The following is a 14,115-nucleotide window of genomic DNA, read 5'->3' as shown; positions in this document are numbered from 1 at the left end:
AGCGCAACAACATCAAGAGCTTTCAAGAACTCAGGGTGAATCTCATCCACCCCCAGAGCCTTACTACCGAAGTTTTTTGACTTCTTCAGTGACCTCTGGTGAGCCTTACAGCTCTACTTCCTCCATGGAACGCGTATCAGTGGATCAGGAGATCCTCAAGATATTCTTTCCACTACCTGACTATATCACCAGTTGAGGTCAGCAGTTCTCAAACAGCATAGGCAAAGCCCGGCTTCCCCCTCTGAGTCGTCCAATGGTTTGCTAAAATCTTTTTGAGGCCTAAAGTCCTTCTCCGTAGCCTCACCAAATTCCTCCCACTGCTGAGTTCTTGCTTCAGGATCCACTTCCAGCAGAACAATGGTGTCCCTTCTAGCACCCCTTCCAAGGTCTCCAACAAGGCTGGATTCTCTTGACAGGTGTTCGGCATGTACACACAAACAGGCAGAGCGCCACCTCCAACTCAAAGTTGAAATGAGATGACCCTCTCGTTCACCCGTTGAACATCGATAAACTTGCACCACAGCAGGGGTTCTATCAGCAGACCCACCCATCTAGTCAGTATCTCTCTACCTCCCGCACCAGTTCCGTCTCCTCTCATACCAGAAAGGTTACGTTCCAGTACCGAGAACCAGTTTTGGTAGCCAACGATCTACACTGCACCCGACGCCCATGGCTTCCCCTGACGGTCATGGGCCCACAGGAGGGTGGACCCACATTACTCCTTCAGGTTGTGCCTAGCTGGGCCCCATGAGCGGAGGCCCGACCAGCAGGCACTCAACCTCCAGCTCTCTCCAAACCTGGCTGCAGGGCAAGGCCCCGGTGTCCCCAATCCAGGTGGGATAACATGATACATTATATTTTCCTTCATCATGAGGGTCTGATTTGCACTTAGTCTAACTGCTCACCTAGGACCAATTTGCCATGGGAGACCTTACCGGGGGCAATTGCCCCCGACAACATAGCTCCTAGGATCACAGAGGCACACAAACCCCACTGTGATAAGGTGGCGTTTCATGGAGGGGTGAATAATAAATTTATTATAAAACATGCAAGGATTGTACTTGTGGTCTTAAGACTGGTCTTGCTAACTAGCCTCTCAAGGGAGGCTAGTTAAAATAAATAATGGGATTGGTCTCGTTTGGTGTGGATGCAGCTGATCTATCCTTGATACTTGGGATGGGGCAAGAAAGGCATCCGGGGATTTTTACCATTCTCTGTACTTCTTGAGTATTGGAACGGTCAAGGACACTTATTGAGAAACACCCACTATTTACCAGTCTTTTTCCTCGACACACAAAGCTGTGACATCACAACAATGTGTTTGGTCAGTTGCAGCGATGCAGTGATGTTGCCGCAACATTAATTATCGGTGTTTCTCAATACCAAGAACACAAATATCGTACTTGTGGTCTTGGCAAGACCGGTCTTTTTAACTCGCCTCCCAAGAACGAACATTGGGCGCAATGAATCATGGGATTGGTCTCATTCAATGAGGATGCAACTGATGTATCCTTGATATTTGGGGCGGTGCAAGACCAACATCCAGGTATTTTAGAATTTAGTGATAAGTTCTCATTCTTGACACAGCACAGTGCACGACAACCAAGTATGTTCTCTGCATTTAACCCATATGTGACAATGTGACATAGCAGGGGGCAGCTAATTCAGCACCCGGGGAGCAGTGCTTGGGGGTGGTACCTTTCTCAGGGTACCTCAGTGGTGCCTTGCTGGTCAGGGATTTGAACCTGCAATCTTTTAATTATGAATGCACTTCCCTAACCGTTAAGCCACCTTAGTATTGGAATTTGGTCTTGGCAATGGAAGATGATGTAAAATGGTTACACAAGAACCCAAGTACACATACTGAGAAACACCCAATGATGTTATAGGAACAATATCAACACAATGATATCAGATTGCGCAATATGATGCAGCCACATTTGGCAACACCATGCAGCACAATAGGCAATACCATACAGCCACAAAAGATGATACAACGCTGCCACTGCACCTTGCCATAGCACCCTCCCAACTAAACCGTGGCTGAGAATAAGACTGTGTGTACCAGTGTGGGGCTCTGTGGGTTAGGATGCTGTGCCTGTGATCAGAAGGTCACCAATTTGAATCCCAGATTTGTCAGAGTGATTTTGTGATTATGCCCCTGAGTAAGGCCTTTAACCCCAATGGCTCTAGGGATTGTCTGATTTCTCCTTTCTGAATTGTATGATGCTTTGGATAAAATCTTCTAAATATTTAGATGTACCTAAATCTTAATTAGCCTATAGGCAGGTTGATGGTAATGCTGATACTGTTACAAGGTGCCAGTAGCATTTCCTTATGTAACAGCATCAGGCTCCAGTGCTGTGAGGTAACTCACCAGCACAGTAAACTGCAAGCCCTGCTCTCCATGGGCCATGGAGTCTTCACTGGAGCCACTCCTTGGAGAGATGTGACTTGAATTGTCTGGTATTTGGCAGGATCTCCCCATCAGATGCTGACTCTATGGGCAGCAATCCATCCAGCGGAAGGGAGTCAGCCGAAGAGAACGCCCGCATCCATGAAACTCCCAGTGAGGGGAAGCAGCTGCGGAAGCCCCCCAAAAATGGCAAGTGCCACTAGGCCATCCTGGGTCTCTCTCTCTCTCTCTCTCTCCCCCTCTCTCTCACACACACACACACACACATGCATGTTGGGTAAACATATCTTTATAAGGACCGCTCATTCATTTCTATGGGAAAAATTCTAATGCTAACTATGAGAACCGTAACCCCTACCCAGCCCTAATCATAACCATAAGTAACCAAGCAAAATACAGTTTTTGCATTTTTAGTTTTTTCATTGCAGTCCCAGATTTTTATTAAATTGAGGAAACTGGTCCCCATAAGAGAAAAAAAACAGGTATTCATCACGTTGTGGGGACATTGTGTCCCCATAAGGTAAGGTATACCCGCTCACACACACACAGAGGTTTGTAATTATGTCTTTGTAGGGACTCTCCATTCATTTCAATGGGGGAAAACTTTAATGACAACATGACGATCTTAACCCCTACCTTAACCATAACCAAACAAAATTCAAGACTTTTGGAATTTTTACTTTTTTGATTGCATTCACAAATCTTGGTGGGGACCTGAAAAATGGTCCCCACAATGTAAAAAAAAAAAATGGAGGACACTTAGTCCTAAAGAATGTCCCCCAATGAGCAGTCTGTCCTGGTAAAGCTGTACAGGAGGGTCTGTGCCAGGGCCTCACTCATTCTGCACTTCCTGCTCTCTGGAGCTTGCAGACAGCTCCTCTAGTCTGCACTGTTATAGTACAGAGAGCTTCAGTGCTGCTCTGTGCTCACAGTGCTGACGGTCTGGATCTGATCAGCACAGTAAAATTAATAATTCTGTCAAGTTCCCTCTTCTTACTGCTGATCTATGCCTTATTGTATCACTCAGGGGAGAATTAAATCAGTAAGAAATATTTCCTCTTCATGACTGGTGGATAGAACGCTGGTCATCTGGTCTGTGAAAGCTATGTGAAACCTGTGTACTCTCCAAGTAGTTTGTGATGGGGTTTGGTCCATTTTGAGTCCCAGTGGATATAATTCTGACATCGGAAGACTAGATATTACTGTGCTTAGCCCACTACTTTAGCATTAATCATCCTCTGTGGTAAATATAACATAAGTTAATTAGTAAGAGTAATTTAATAAATGTAGGGGTAGCACGTGGTTTAGTGGGCTAAGCCTGTAATCAGAATGTTGGCAGTTCGAACCCAGCTTCGGCACGTCTGCAGGTGCTGGAGCAAGACCCTTAACCCCCAGCTCCCTGGGCACCACAACAGATGGCTGCTCTGTACGCCCATGGGGATCAAAAAGTATCTATTATTATATGCTTCAGGTGAACTAATGACCCAGTTTGAATTGGAAGTATTGTATGTATTGACTTTACATTTTAATTATTGTGAATGGAAGCACACACTGATGAAGGCATAGTGCTGAAACCATTGTGCCATACTCGTGGTGGATCATTAATAAAGAATGCAAGTCATCTGAGTTTGGACTTTGGACCTGATTATTCTTTATCTTATTCTGAATGGGAAACTGGCATTAAAGTGGCACATTTTCCCCTTGGTGACAGAAATAAAGCGTTACAGAACTAAAGAATTGATTTTGCAGCAGGCAGTTCAAATAATCCAAAAAGTAAATCAAAAGCACTTTTTAAAATGAGTTTTGTTCCAAATCCCCTTTCTCTCAGGGGAGTAGTGGGTAGGTGATCTCCGTAACTGACTCCTTTGACTCCCCCACAACAGGACCCTCAGCAGGCAACGGGGCCAATGATCAGCAATCCTCAGCCTCCATCTTTGAGCACGTGGACCGTGCGTCTCGCCCTTCAGAATGCACCCGGCGGGTAGCCAACAAGATTCAGCTGATCGCCATGCAACCTATGCCTGCACCAGCTCCCAACAGCCCCCCTGTCATTGAGAGGGTGCTGGAGAGCACTAGTATCAATAGGGAGGTAAGGCTCGGCTCCCATCATGCCTCTTTGCCATGGGCTGGAGCTGTGTCATACAGCTTAGACTGTTACCATATCTCCCAAGAGTAGAGTAATAAGAAATGAGCAGCGATTTAATTTGAAAAAACACATTGACTGATTTCCTTGGCAGACTGGGGTCATTCTGTCTCATAACACATAAGTGTCTTCGGTTCAGATTAGGGTAGCCCTGAGGCAGAAGTCTGAGATTGAGCAGTACCGCAACAAGATCCGCCTTCGGGCCAAGAGGAAAGGACACTACGACTTTCCCACCATGGATGACCTCATGGATGGGTTCGAGCCGAAAGATGTCTACCAGAAGGCACAGCTGCAGTTCGACAGGATCCTGGACCCAGATGTTCATGTGCCTTCCGTTTACATGGAGCCCAGGAAGAGGTCAAGGGTCACAGACCGACCTTTAAATCCTTCTTTTAGTTTCAGAGTGATTTTCAAAACTACAGTACGGGGTTTGAATGAGAATCGGGTGGGTCAGGGATCTCTGCTTTTCCATGTGTAAGAGTCACTCTCAATATCAAATAAACCTGTTATATTGATAGAGATGTGTTAACAATCCAAATGCCTCCAGCAATCTGAGGTCTTGTCTATAAGCAAAAATTATTGACAAACCCTTTGAGCAGGTTTTGAGCAATAATATGTTAAAATGAGCTTTAGACATAATTTAGCTGAATATTCACACACGTCTGCCCCTGACTACTAACTGGAGATTCATATTGGTCCGTTTTATTCCTGTTCTGATAAAATACCCATTTGGAGTCTTGGTTCATTTGGTGCTGTTTGTTAAAGTGTCATTAATGAGTAACATACTGAGCGTGTGCAGGTAGATGGTCCTCTGTAATCCCTGTCATGGAGGGCCTGATGGACATGTGAGAGGGTTTAGGAGTATGCTGAGCTGCTAGGATGCATGCTGAAAAACCGGTGCTCATGGGTAATGACATGTGACCTGCATCAGCAAGGGGAGGCGGTCCCCCAAAGAGAGGAAGAGGTCCCCAATGAACGGCAGCCTGGTGGATACCGACAGTGACAGACTTATCCCCATGGACAACGACACCATGTACAGGAAGTTTCCAGGGGTTAACAACATCGCCTATGTGGTGTGTACAAACATGTTTGGTTCTTGAATTACAGTTACCATATGTTCTGTTATTTTCTCAGGAAACACAGTATGGAATCATGTGGATGTCATTAGTACCAAAACAGGAAATGTAGTAATGAACCTACAACCAGGATGTATTTTTTTTACCAATATATATTTTTTTATTTTAATATATTTTAGATTTGTTGGTGTATACAAAACACAACATACATTTCACCCATCCACATTTCAACAACTTACCTGGTCATAACAGGAACAGGATAAGACACATTTACTTTTCTGTGTATAATTCAGAATCACTGAATATTCAGAATAACTGGCAGTAATAATGGTATGACGTTTAATTAGTGCCAAAACTCGTGCGCATAAAAAAGAAGAAAACCCATGCTCTCTACGTGCTCGCGTCTGCACAGCACTCGCTCGCTCGGCGTTAAATTAGTGCCAAAAGTCGAACCACAAGCGCGTGTGCGCTCACGAGCTGAAAACCCATCCTCTCTACACGCTCGCGTTCGCTGGACCCTATCTACGCGCTCGCGTCTGCACAGCACTCGCTCACTGGACAGGATGAATTTTGACACTTTGGAGGCGGGAACAGTGGCTAATTTGGTAGAAGATGAAGATAACTTGTCACTGATATGTATATATCATATTCGATATTTATGGCTTTAATAACTTTTAACGGAAGTAAGGTGGGGAGTTTTTAATGACAGAATAGTAATGTCCAGTACATAGACAATGATGCACACCGATTATTTTTGCGCTCAGCAACTCCCTGAGAGCCCGTTCGATGAACAAATTAAACTTACGGGTTTTCGGACACTAGGTGACTCAAAAGAACCTGTTCGATGAACGAATCGAACTTACGTGACTCAAATGAACGGTTCGCGAACCGATCCCAAGAGCCCTCGTGGCGTTTACTGCGGAAATGCAGTTACGCTGTTAAAAGGAATAAAATAAACGCAGCTCTTCATCATTTATCACAACAGTAAATTATTGCATTTCTGTATAATAAAACTATATGTCTTTCATCCAAGAACAAACTAAGATATTTATTAACTTTGACGTTTACATAACAACGTATGCAAGTTTACTCATGCTCATTGTATGTGTATGTGTGATCGTATTGGTAATATTGCAGTTAAATGTGATGTAGTCCTTGATACTCATGCACATGAATTTGGCTTAAGTAAAGAAAATAATCAGGGTTATTTAATCAAGAATTATATATACACGCGTGTTTATTCAGCATCGACACCCTTTCTGCTTTTTATATATTGTTTTTTTTATTGTGAATAGTCAAGCTGAACAAAAAAAAGATGAAAAAAAAAAGTGAATCATAGAATCGGTTTTAGAATCGATTAATTACAACGGACAGTCAATCATTAATTGAGCCGAACTTCCCATCACTAGCGGCAGGGCCGGCCCAAGCCTTCAGGGGGCCCTAAGCAGAATTTTATTTGGGGGCCCCTCTGTGCCACCAGTATGACTAATTATTGTCAATCCTTTATTATTCGCACACTATAAATCTAACACACCCAATATAATTTTTTTTTTTTGTAGCTGTGTTGCTTACATCATACCAATGTTTTTACCCTTGCTATGATCTTTAATTGTAACAGTAGCAAACCCACAGGAGTAGTCAGGTGTTAATTTGCACTTTAACATTCAAAGTTTTGCAGTACCAGTTGGCATACTTAATGTAGTGTACTGAAAAGTGGCAAAATAAACTAGTATACAATGCTCTTACTGTAAACACTTCAACCACTTTAATTTTTTTTTGCAACATGTAAAAAGTGCAATACAATCAACACAAATAAAATAAATAATAAAATATAAGGCTAACGTTAACCACTTTATTTACTTTTGGTCAGAAAATTTTGCAACATGTAAAAAGTGCAATACAATCAACTAAAAATAAAATAAATAATATAATAAATAATAAAATATAAAGCTAAATACCAAAGAACTACAAATTAGTCAAATACAAACAGGATATTTTTATATGAAAAGACAAACTAACTCAACTTTACATTCCACCTCAATATTCCACTTTCCTTTAAACTGTTATCAGTACCAAAGTTATAAAACAGAAGCTTATTTTTTATTATGCATCGGTAATTTTTGTCCGTCTCATCCTTTGCACGAGCATGAATTGACGAGCTGTTAGCTGCCGCTGGTGATCGCTTAAGCGGAAGAAGTAACATTACCTTGCAATTTAGCCTCGTTTCATTTATACTCATTTTTTTTTTAACTTACCTTTATCTTGCTGTTTTTTCTCTTCCTCTGATTTCTCCCGTTTTCTTTTCTCTGCACCAGAAAGATATGTCCTTTTTTGTGACATTATTAATTGTTTTGCTGCAGTGACGCTGCTTCTTCAATGAATTTAAGTTAACTTACCTCAGGCATCGTATGGCTGTCATACTCCAACTGTGCATGCATCCTTCAGCAGCCAGTTAAAATAATATTGCGTTGTTTTTTTTAATTGAAAAATGGATTTCATTACCAATATGATATCAACTGAAATATTACACATATATAAATGAAAAAAATAAAAATAAAAATACGATGTAATTTCATGTACTCTTGGGGGCCCCCTGGTGGCCGCGGGGTCCTAACTAGCCGCTTAGTTCGCTTATGCCTTGGGCCGGCTCTGACTAGCGGTCAGTGACAAGTTATCTTCATCTTCTACCAAAGCAAATAGCCAATCCTAGTCAATATTTTTAAAAAACCAATCAAAGGAGCGGAGATATTAGCCACTGTCCCCGCCTCCAAAGTATCAAAATTCATCCTGTCCAGCGAGCGAGTGCTGTGCAGATGCGAACGCATAGATAGGGTCCAGCGAACGCGAGCGCATAGAGAGGATGGGTTTTCAGCTCGCGAGCGTACACACGCGCATGGTTCGACTTTTGGCACTAATTTAACGCCGAGTGAGCGAATGCTGTGCAAATGCGAGCGCGTAGAGAGCATGGGTTTTCTGCTCCACACGCGCGAGTTTTAGCACTAATTAAACGCCATATAATGGGCTGAACATGAACTAGTGAGAAAGTGGTAGAAAAATGAGCAATAATACTGATTTTAGTTACAGTGAACAGTTTAAGGGGCTTGGGCCCCCTGTGTATTTTGGCATTTACTTCACATCTGGTTCGTTAAATGGCACATTAATGAACACACTGCCAACTGAAACAGAGGAGTAACGTGCCTGAGGTCATCAGATGCATCTCCTGATAAGGAATGTTTTAATGTCCTTGTTCTGTGTCATCACAGTCAGACCCCGACCAAGCACTTGAGCCCCGGAGCCCCTCCCCCAGCGACGATGTGTTTGCCACAGCCCCTCCCCCCTACGTACCTCCGCAGCCTTCCATCGAGGAGGCCAGGCAGCAGATGCACTCCCTGCTGGATGACGCCTTTGCGCTGGTGTCTCCCAGCTCAGAGGCTAGCGTGGCCAATGCCAGCCCCCCACCCAGGACCCCCCATGGCCAGTGGGCGCCACCTCACCCGACAGCCCTGCCTCTGAGCCCCGTCTCTGCGGTGAGTGAGGAAATGAGAGGAGCTTTGCTTTGGCCACACCCGTGCTGTCTCACAGTCTCTCCTCAGTGGGTACTCTCTTCATGACCTTTGACCCAAGAGGGTGCGCATTCTATCTACTGTTCCAAAGAAAGGTATATCAAAATTGATGTGGTTTCCCAAAATAAAAATGCTTTGACACAAAAGTCAGGAGTGCATAGCAGTCATGGTCAGGATGGCATGCTGTAGTGCACTCCCCAGCATCCCCAGTGTATAAATGTGACTGTTGTATAGCTGCAGCTTTCCTTTCCATGGGGTTGCCAGGCCTTTGTGGAGTGTGGACATGCTGGCTTCTTTGCTCTAGCAGAGAAGCCGTCTGTCTGCCTCGATTTCACTTGATGAACTAATTAGTTCTGGCCCACTTTTCCCAGAGCTTGCAGGTAGTTGTCCTTTTGTGTGGACACAAGCGGCACTTCATGCTCCATCTTTGGGTTCTTTCTTGGGTGCCATTGTCTGCTTTGAACATGGGCGCCATCTCCCAGGACCTAAGTGTTACCTGAATGACCACATGCCATTAAACCAACACATAACCTTAACATGACAAAACCACTGGAGTTATTGGTTTGTATTAACATGGCATAGTTTCTTTTCAGTGCTTTTTTGCTGGGACAGACAATGATGATTAATAACAATAGTCTGTGCTCATATTATGTGTGTGTGTGTGTGTGTGTATGTGTGTGTGTGTGTGTGAGCGAGAGAGAAAGAGACAGACAGCTGCCTCATGGTCAACGGGAATATACAGGGGTGGGGACCACAGGGCACCCCCCCCCTATGCCCCGTTACTCATTGATTTCAAAAATGTCATGCGCTAATTGATTTAAAACTTACTGTTTTAAAACACGTCATTGGTTAATAACAAGGTTGGTCATTCTGTATGAATTTTGCCCCTTCTTATGCTCCCCATCCTAAAAAAATCATAAAACGCCAATGCCCAAAGTATGTGTATGTTTGTGTGTGACTGAGTGTGTGACATTCACCTGGCTTCATGCAGTCTGTTTCACTTCCTTTCTATCCTCCCAGCCCCTTACACACTTTTGCTCTACCTGTGTCTGCAGAGATATGCAGAATCTGGAATGTCCCCCCCTACTGTCCAGGGTGTGCTGCAGAGGTACGTGTGTCCGTGTGGGTCCGTTTACTCCCACAGTTATCATTAACTCATGTTCACATCCCATTTGCATTGTGTTGCTCTCCTACCTCTTTTCCACTAATACCATGCCAGTGGTGTTGCCAGTGCTGATGGGAAGCTGGTTCTCCGGTGGTGCCGAAGTGGCATGTCCAGAGAACTAGCCCATATTTCCACTGATTAAATACAATATGTATATCAGATGGCGAGTACACATACTACGGGCATGTAACATTAGGAGTTAGTTTAATGTTTACTGATGAAGAATGTTTAGGCTAATGCTAACTTAAGTTCTGGTTCTTAAATTAGCATTTGTCAAAACAATCTTTTATAGTAAGCATTAGTTACCTACTTTAAAATCTGTGTGGAATTTTGCAGCTACCAACAATGAATAGAGAACAGTGGGAAACTTTTAAACTTTTTTTTCCATCCTTCACCACTTTGTGAGTGTTTTTTTTTCTGTAGTCTTGGCAATCATTTTTTAGTTTTTTTATTTGTTCATGCTTCATGCTCCATGCTGCAAATGTAGCTTGCCTTTTCAGCACTACTTTTTTCAGCACTATTTTTGCATAAACTTTTCTTAAGCTATTTTCTAACTTATGTTGAACTTCTGGTGACAACCAAATTGCCAATAAAGCATTTGTCTTATCATTCGATCATTGATTTAATTTTTCCTTGGTAGCATCAATGTCCACAGTCATGTTTTCAGCAAATGTGGCTCTGCTGAAGTTCATGGCACATTGTAGACCCTCCCCCGTACACAGGTTCCTAGTTTCAAACCACCAATTCTGTGGAGAAGGGCTGGAGCCAGCTTTTTGGGCATGGAAAAGCAGGGAACCAGATCCAAATTAGGCATCAACTTGATACCGGCACTAGCGCCACGTTAGTGGAAAATGCCTATGTGTGTGTTTTCTTAGGCAGGACCTGGGCTCCAGCTACCTGCCCCCAAGTGACACTGTCCATGATGACCCACTACCTCCGCTGGCCCTGTACTCAGGCAGGGGTCTATATGCCGAAGAACTGCCTTCATCTGCCAGACCCCGGCCTGTTGGAGGCACCACAGGTACCATTGCCTCACAGAAACCCTGTGCTGCAAGTGTTTTCAAAATGTGTGTATTTATGTTAGGTACTACAGTGAATTGATGGGAAGTCACACAGAAAAATGTATCTGTCTGCAAAGGTACCCAGCTTCACCACCTGACACAGGTAGGCCTGTCAAGCCAGATCAGCGCGTACCCTGGGACAGACCAAACCTCCTCCAGCCAAACGGGAGTGTCCAGCTGGGGACACTATCATCCAGAGGATGACTATCTAAGACCAGATTTTTCCCAGAACCAGGTGAGTTTGTCACTGGTAGTAATGCTTCAGACCCAGCCCTGTAATTTTCTTGGTGTTATTTAATCATTGTGGTTATCCATATGCGAAACGGCACCAAATGAGTCCCATGACCTGTTTGCTCGCTGTATGCATAGTATGTAACAGGCAGCTCACATACTATACATATTGTGTTCCTAAGGTCCCGGTCTTCCCAGAGTACACCTCCTCTTGGGTTCTTCAGATGCCAAGAACCTCACTGAGGGAGCCCTCTGCACCACCAGCCCCCCTGGACCCCACCAGACCAGGATACCCAGCAGTGCCCCCCGAGGAGACTTCCCCATCCAGCCACTCCTCTGCCTCTCTTATCAAGGCCATCCGAGAGGAGCTGGTGCGGCTGTCCCAGAAACAGTCTGCAGTACCGAGTTACCATAAGTGAAATGACCCCATGGTCTTTCCCAGAATCAGCCTGTAGTACCTGCCTATCACAACTGAAATTCCCCCAAGGTCTCCCTCAGAATCGTTTTGCAGTACCCGGTTACCACAGCTGAAATAACCCCATGGTCTCTTCTAGAATCAACCTGCAGTACCCACTTACCACAACTGAAATGACTCCATGGTCTGTCCCAGAATCAGCCTGAAATACCCAGCTACCACAACTGAAATGACCACATGGTCTCTCCTAGAGACAATCTGCAATACCTGGCTACCACAGCCGAAATGACCCCATGATCTTTCCTAGAAAATCTGCTCCTTCCAGTCACTTCAGTGGGGAGTTCTCATGCTTTTTTCCTGTACTGCCTTGTGATAGGTTTGTATCTAGTGCTGGTCAGTATGCCAGTTTACCCAAGAACACATCATGTCCAATCTAGAAATCGTAGCTTTTGCCACTTTTCAAAATGTTATTTTCTGGCCCCATACATGTGATCTAGTTGGACTTCAGACCACTCCCTACTGGGAAGACTGTGAACTGCTGAATGAAATTATGGCACTGTTTGAGCCAGTTTTCACTTGAATGACAATGAGAGATGGTCACCATAGAATCTTCATCACAGATCTCTTAATTTTGGCTTTTGGGCGATAAACCTATACAACCTATTTTTCTGTTCCAGGTTAAAGGCAGATTCTTTCACAACATCATAATTACACTGAATATCTTAACAGTAAAGATTTCCCTTAATGGTGTGACAGTATTACCATACACAGTTTCAGCAGGAGTTGTCCCTGTTCAAAGTGCTTCCAAGAACAGAAACAGCACCCCAAACATTTGGTGCTAAATTTTTCAATTTGTGAGGTCATGCAAGAATAGACATAGGACTGGAAAGGATGTCACATGACTGGACATGGTGATTTTTGACTTTTGACTGCAGTCACAGGGTGTGATATGGTGACTTGTAACTGAGGTTATGATGGACTCCACAGGATGTGGCCAAGGCATGAGATCCACGGAGCATTAAACACTGTTGGGTGTGCATATCTTCCATACGGCCTGATCCAGCAGTGTTCAGCCACGGTACTGTTCTGAGGTTGTCATGGGATAATGGTCTAAATGCTGCATTTAACAGGTACAACCTAAAGATATCTTAATAAATGTCACAAGTTTGTTCATGATAACATGAAATGTGTTGCATTTAAATGAATTAGTACTCTTTCAGCAGCAATTCAAATTGCTAAACAACTTAGTGGTATCCATCAGTCATTTGATTACTTAGTTGTGCCAGGACCAAAGCACCCAGCCTACAATCAGTTACAGAGGGCTTTTTCCTTAGTAGCTCTTGTTCTCATTCGAGGGTTAAATCGGGTCACAGACTCTGAAAGCAGCTTGACCGTGTTTTATTCTGCAGTTTCCCTTTCTCTGAACTGTTTTTAAGACTCAATATTGCATTCTTTTGCAGCTCGGGAAAGCTTCTGGTTGGAGGGTCACATATGGCCTTTTACTATATCATTTTCATTTTATGGTGTGAAATGAATTTCCTTCCAGCATAAACAATGTATTTTGACATTGCGTCTGCCAGTACACTCACTGTGTGCAGTATTCACCCATCTGCTCCACTGTGTCTGTCTGTTACTGTTTATTGTTTTTTATTTGTTTGTTTATATGTGTGCTTGTCAAAATAAACACAAGTATACTACTCTACTAATTAATGATCATTGCACTGATTTATAATGGTTACCTACTTATTCAGGGTACTAGTATTAAGCAATCAGTAATTGTAAATCATTCTTGAAGAGAGCACATTAATCAATAAAAAAGATTTAATGAGATGGGAGATATGTCTGCTTGCAATTGAAATGTGATAAACTGCTGAGACATTACATGGAGCTGAAAGTAGAAGCCCATCTGAAAGATAACTGTAAATCCTTGTACCAGGATCATTAAGCTTCCTGGCATTAGCTGGGGTCGCGAGGGGGGGGGGGGGGTCATGTCTCCTAAGCACAAGGTGAATTTAACATCATCCACCAATGTATAAACACAGGGT

The 14,115-nt window shown here is 43.6% G+C and overlaps 1 protein-coding gene across 3 annotated transcripts in view; it reads left to right on the top strand.

Annotated features, from left to right (window-relative positions):
• Nucleotides 1–13,898, top strand: part of LOC111860962 (UPF0606 protein KIAA1549-like) — a 115,584-nt gene extending 101,686 nt beyond the window's left edge. For all 3 annotated transcript variants that reach the window (XM_072710323.1, XM_072710324.1, XM_072710326.1), the window contains 9 exons: nt 2,478–2,605; nt 4,300–4,505; nt 4,699–4,916; nt 5,491–5,632; nt 8,899–9,162; nt 10,254–10,306; nt 11,239–11,384; nt 11,502–11,659; nt 11,838–13,898. In XM_072710323.1, coding sequence (XP_072566424.1) covers nt 2,478–2,605; nt 4,300–4,505; nt 4,699–4,916; nt 5,491–5,632; nt 8,899–9,162; nt 10,254–10,306; nt 11,239–11,384; nt 11,502–11,659; nt 11,838–12,074 — 1,552 coding nt within the window. In that variant the 3' untranslated portion in view covers nt 12,075–13,898. The remainder of the gene's footprint in view (nt 1–2,477; nt 2,606–4,299; nt 4,506–4,698; nt 4,917–5,490; nt 5,633–8,898; nt 9,163–10,253; nt 10,307–11,238; nt 11,385–11,501; nt 11,660–11,837) is intronic.
• The last annotated feature ends 217 nt before the right edge of the window (nt 13,899–14,115 follow it).

This window comes from Paramormyrops kingsleyae, chromosome 3 (assembly GCF_048594095.1).
Source record: "Paramormyrops kingsleyae isolate MSU_618 chromosome 3, PKINGS_0.4, whole genome shotgun sequence".
NCBI lineage: Eukaryota > Metazoa > Chordata > Actinopteri > Osteoglossiformes > Mormyridae > Paramormyrops > Paramormyrops kingsleyae.
This window is presented reverse-complemented; position numbering and strand designations above follow the sequence as displayed.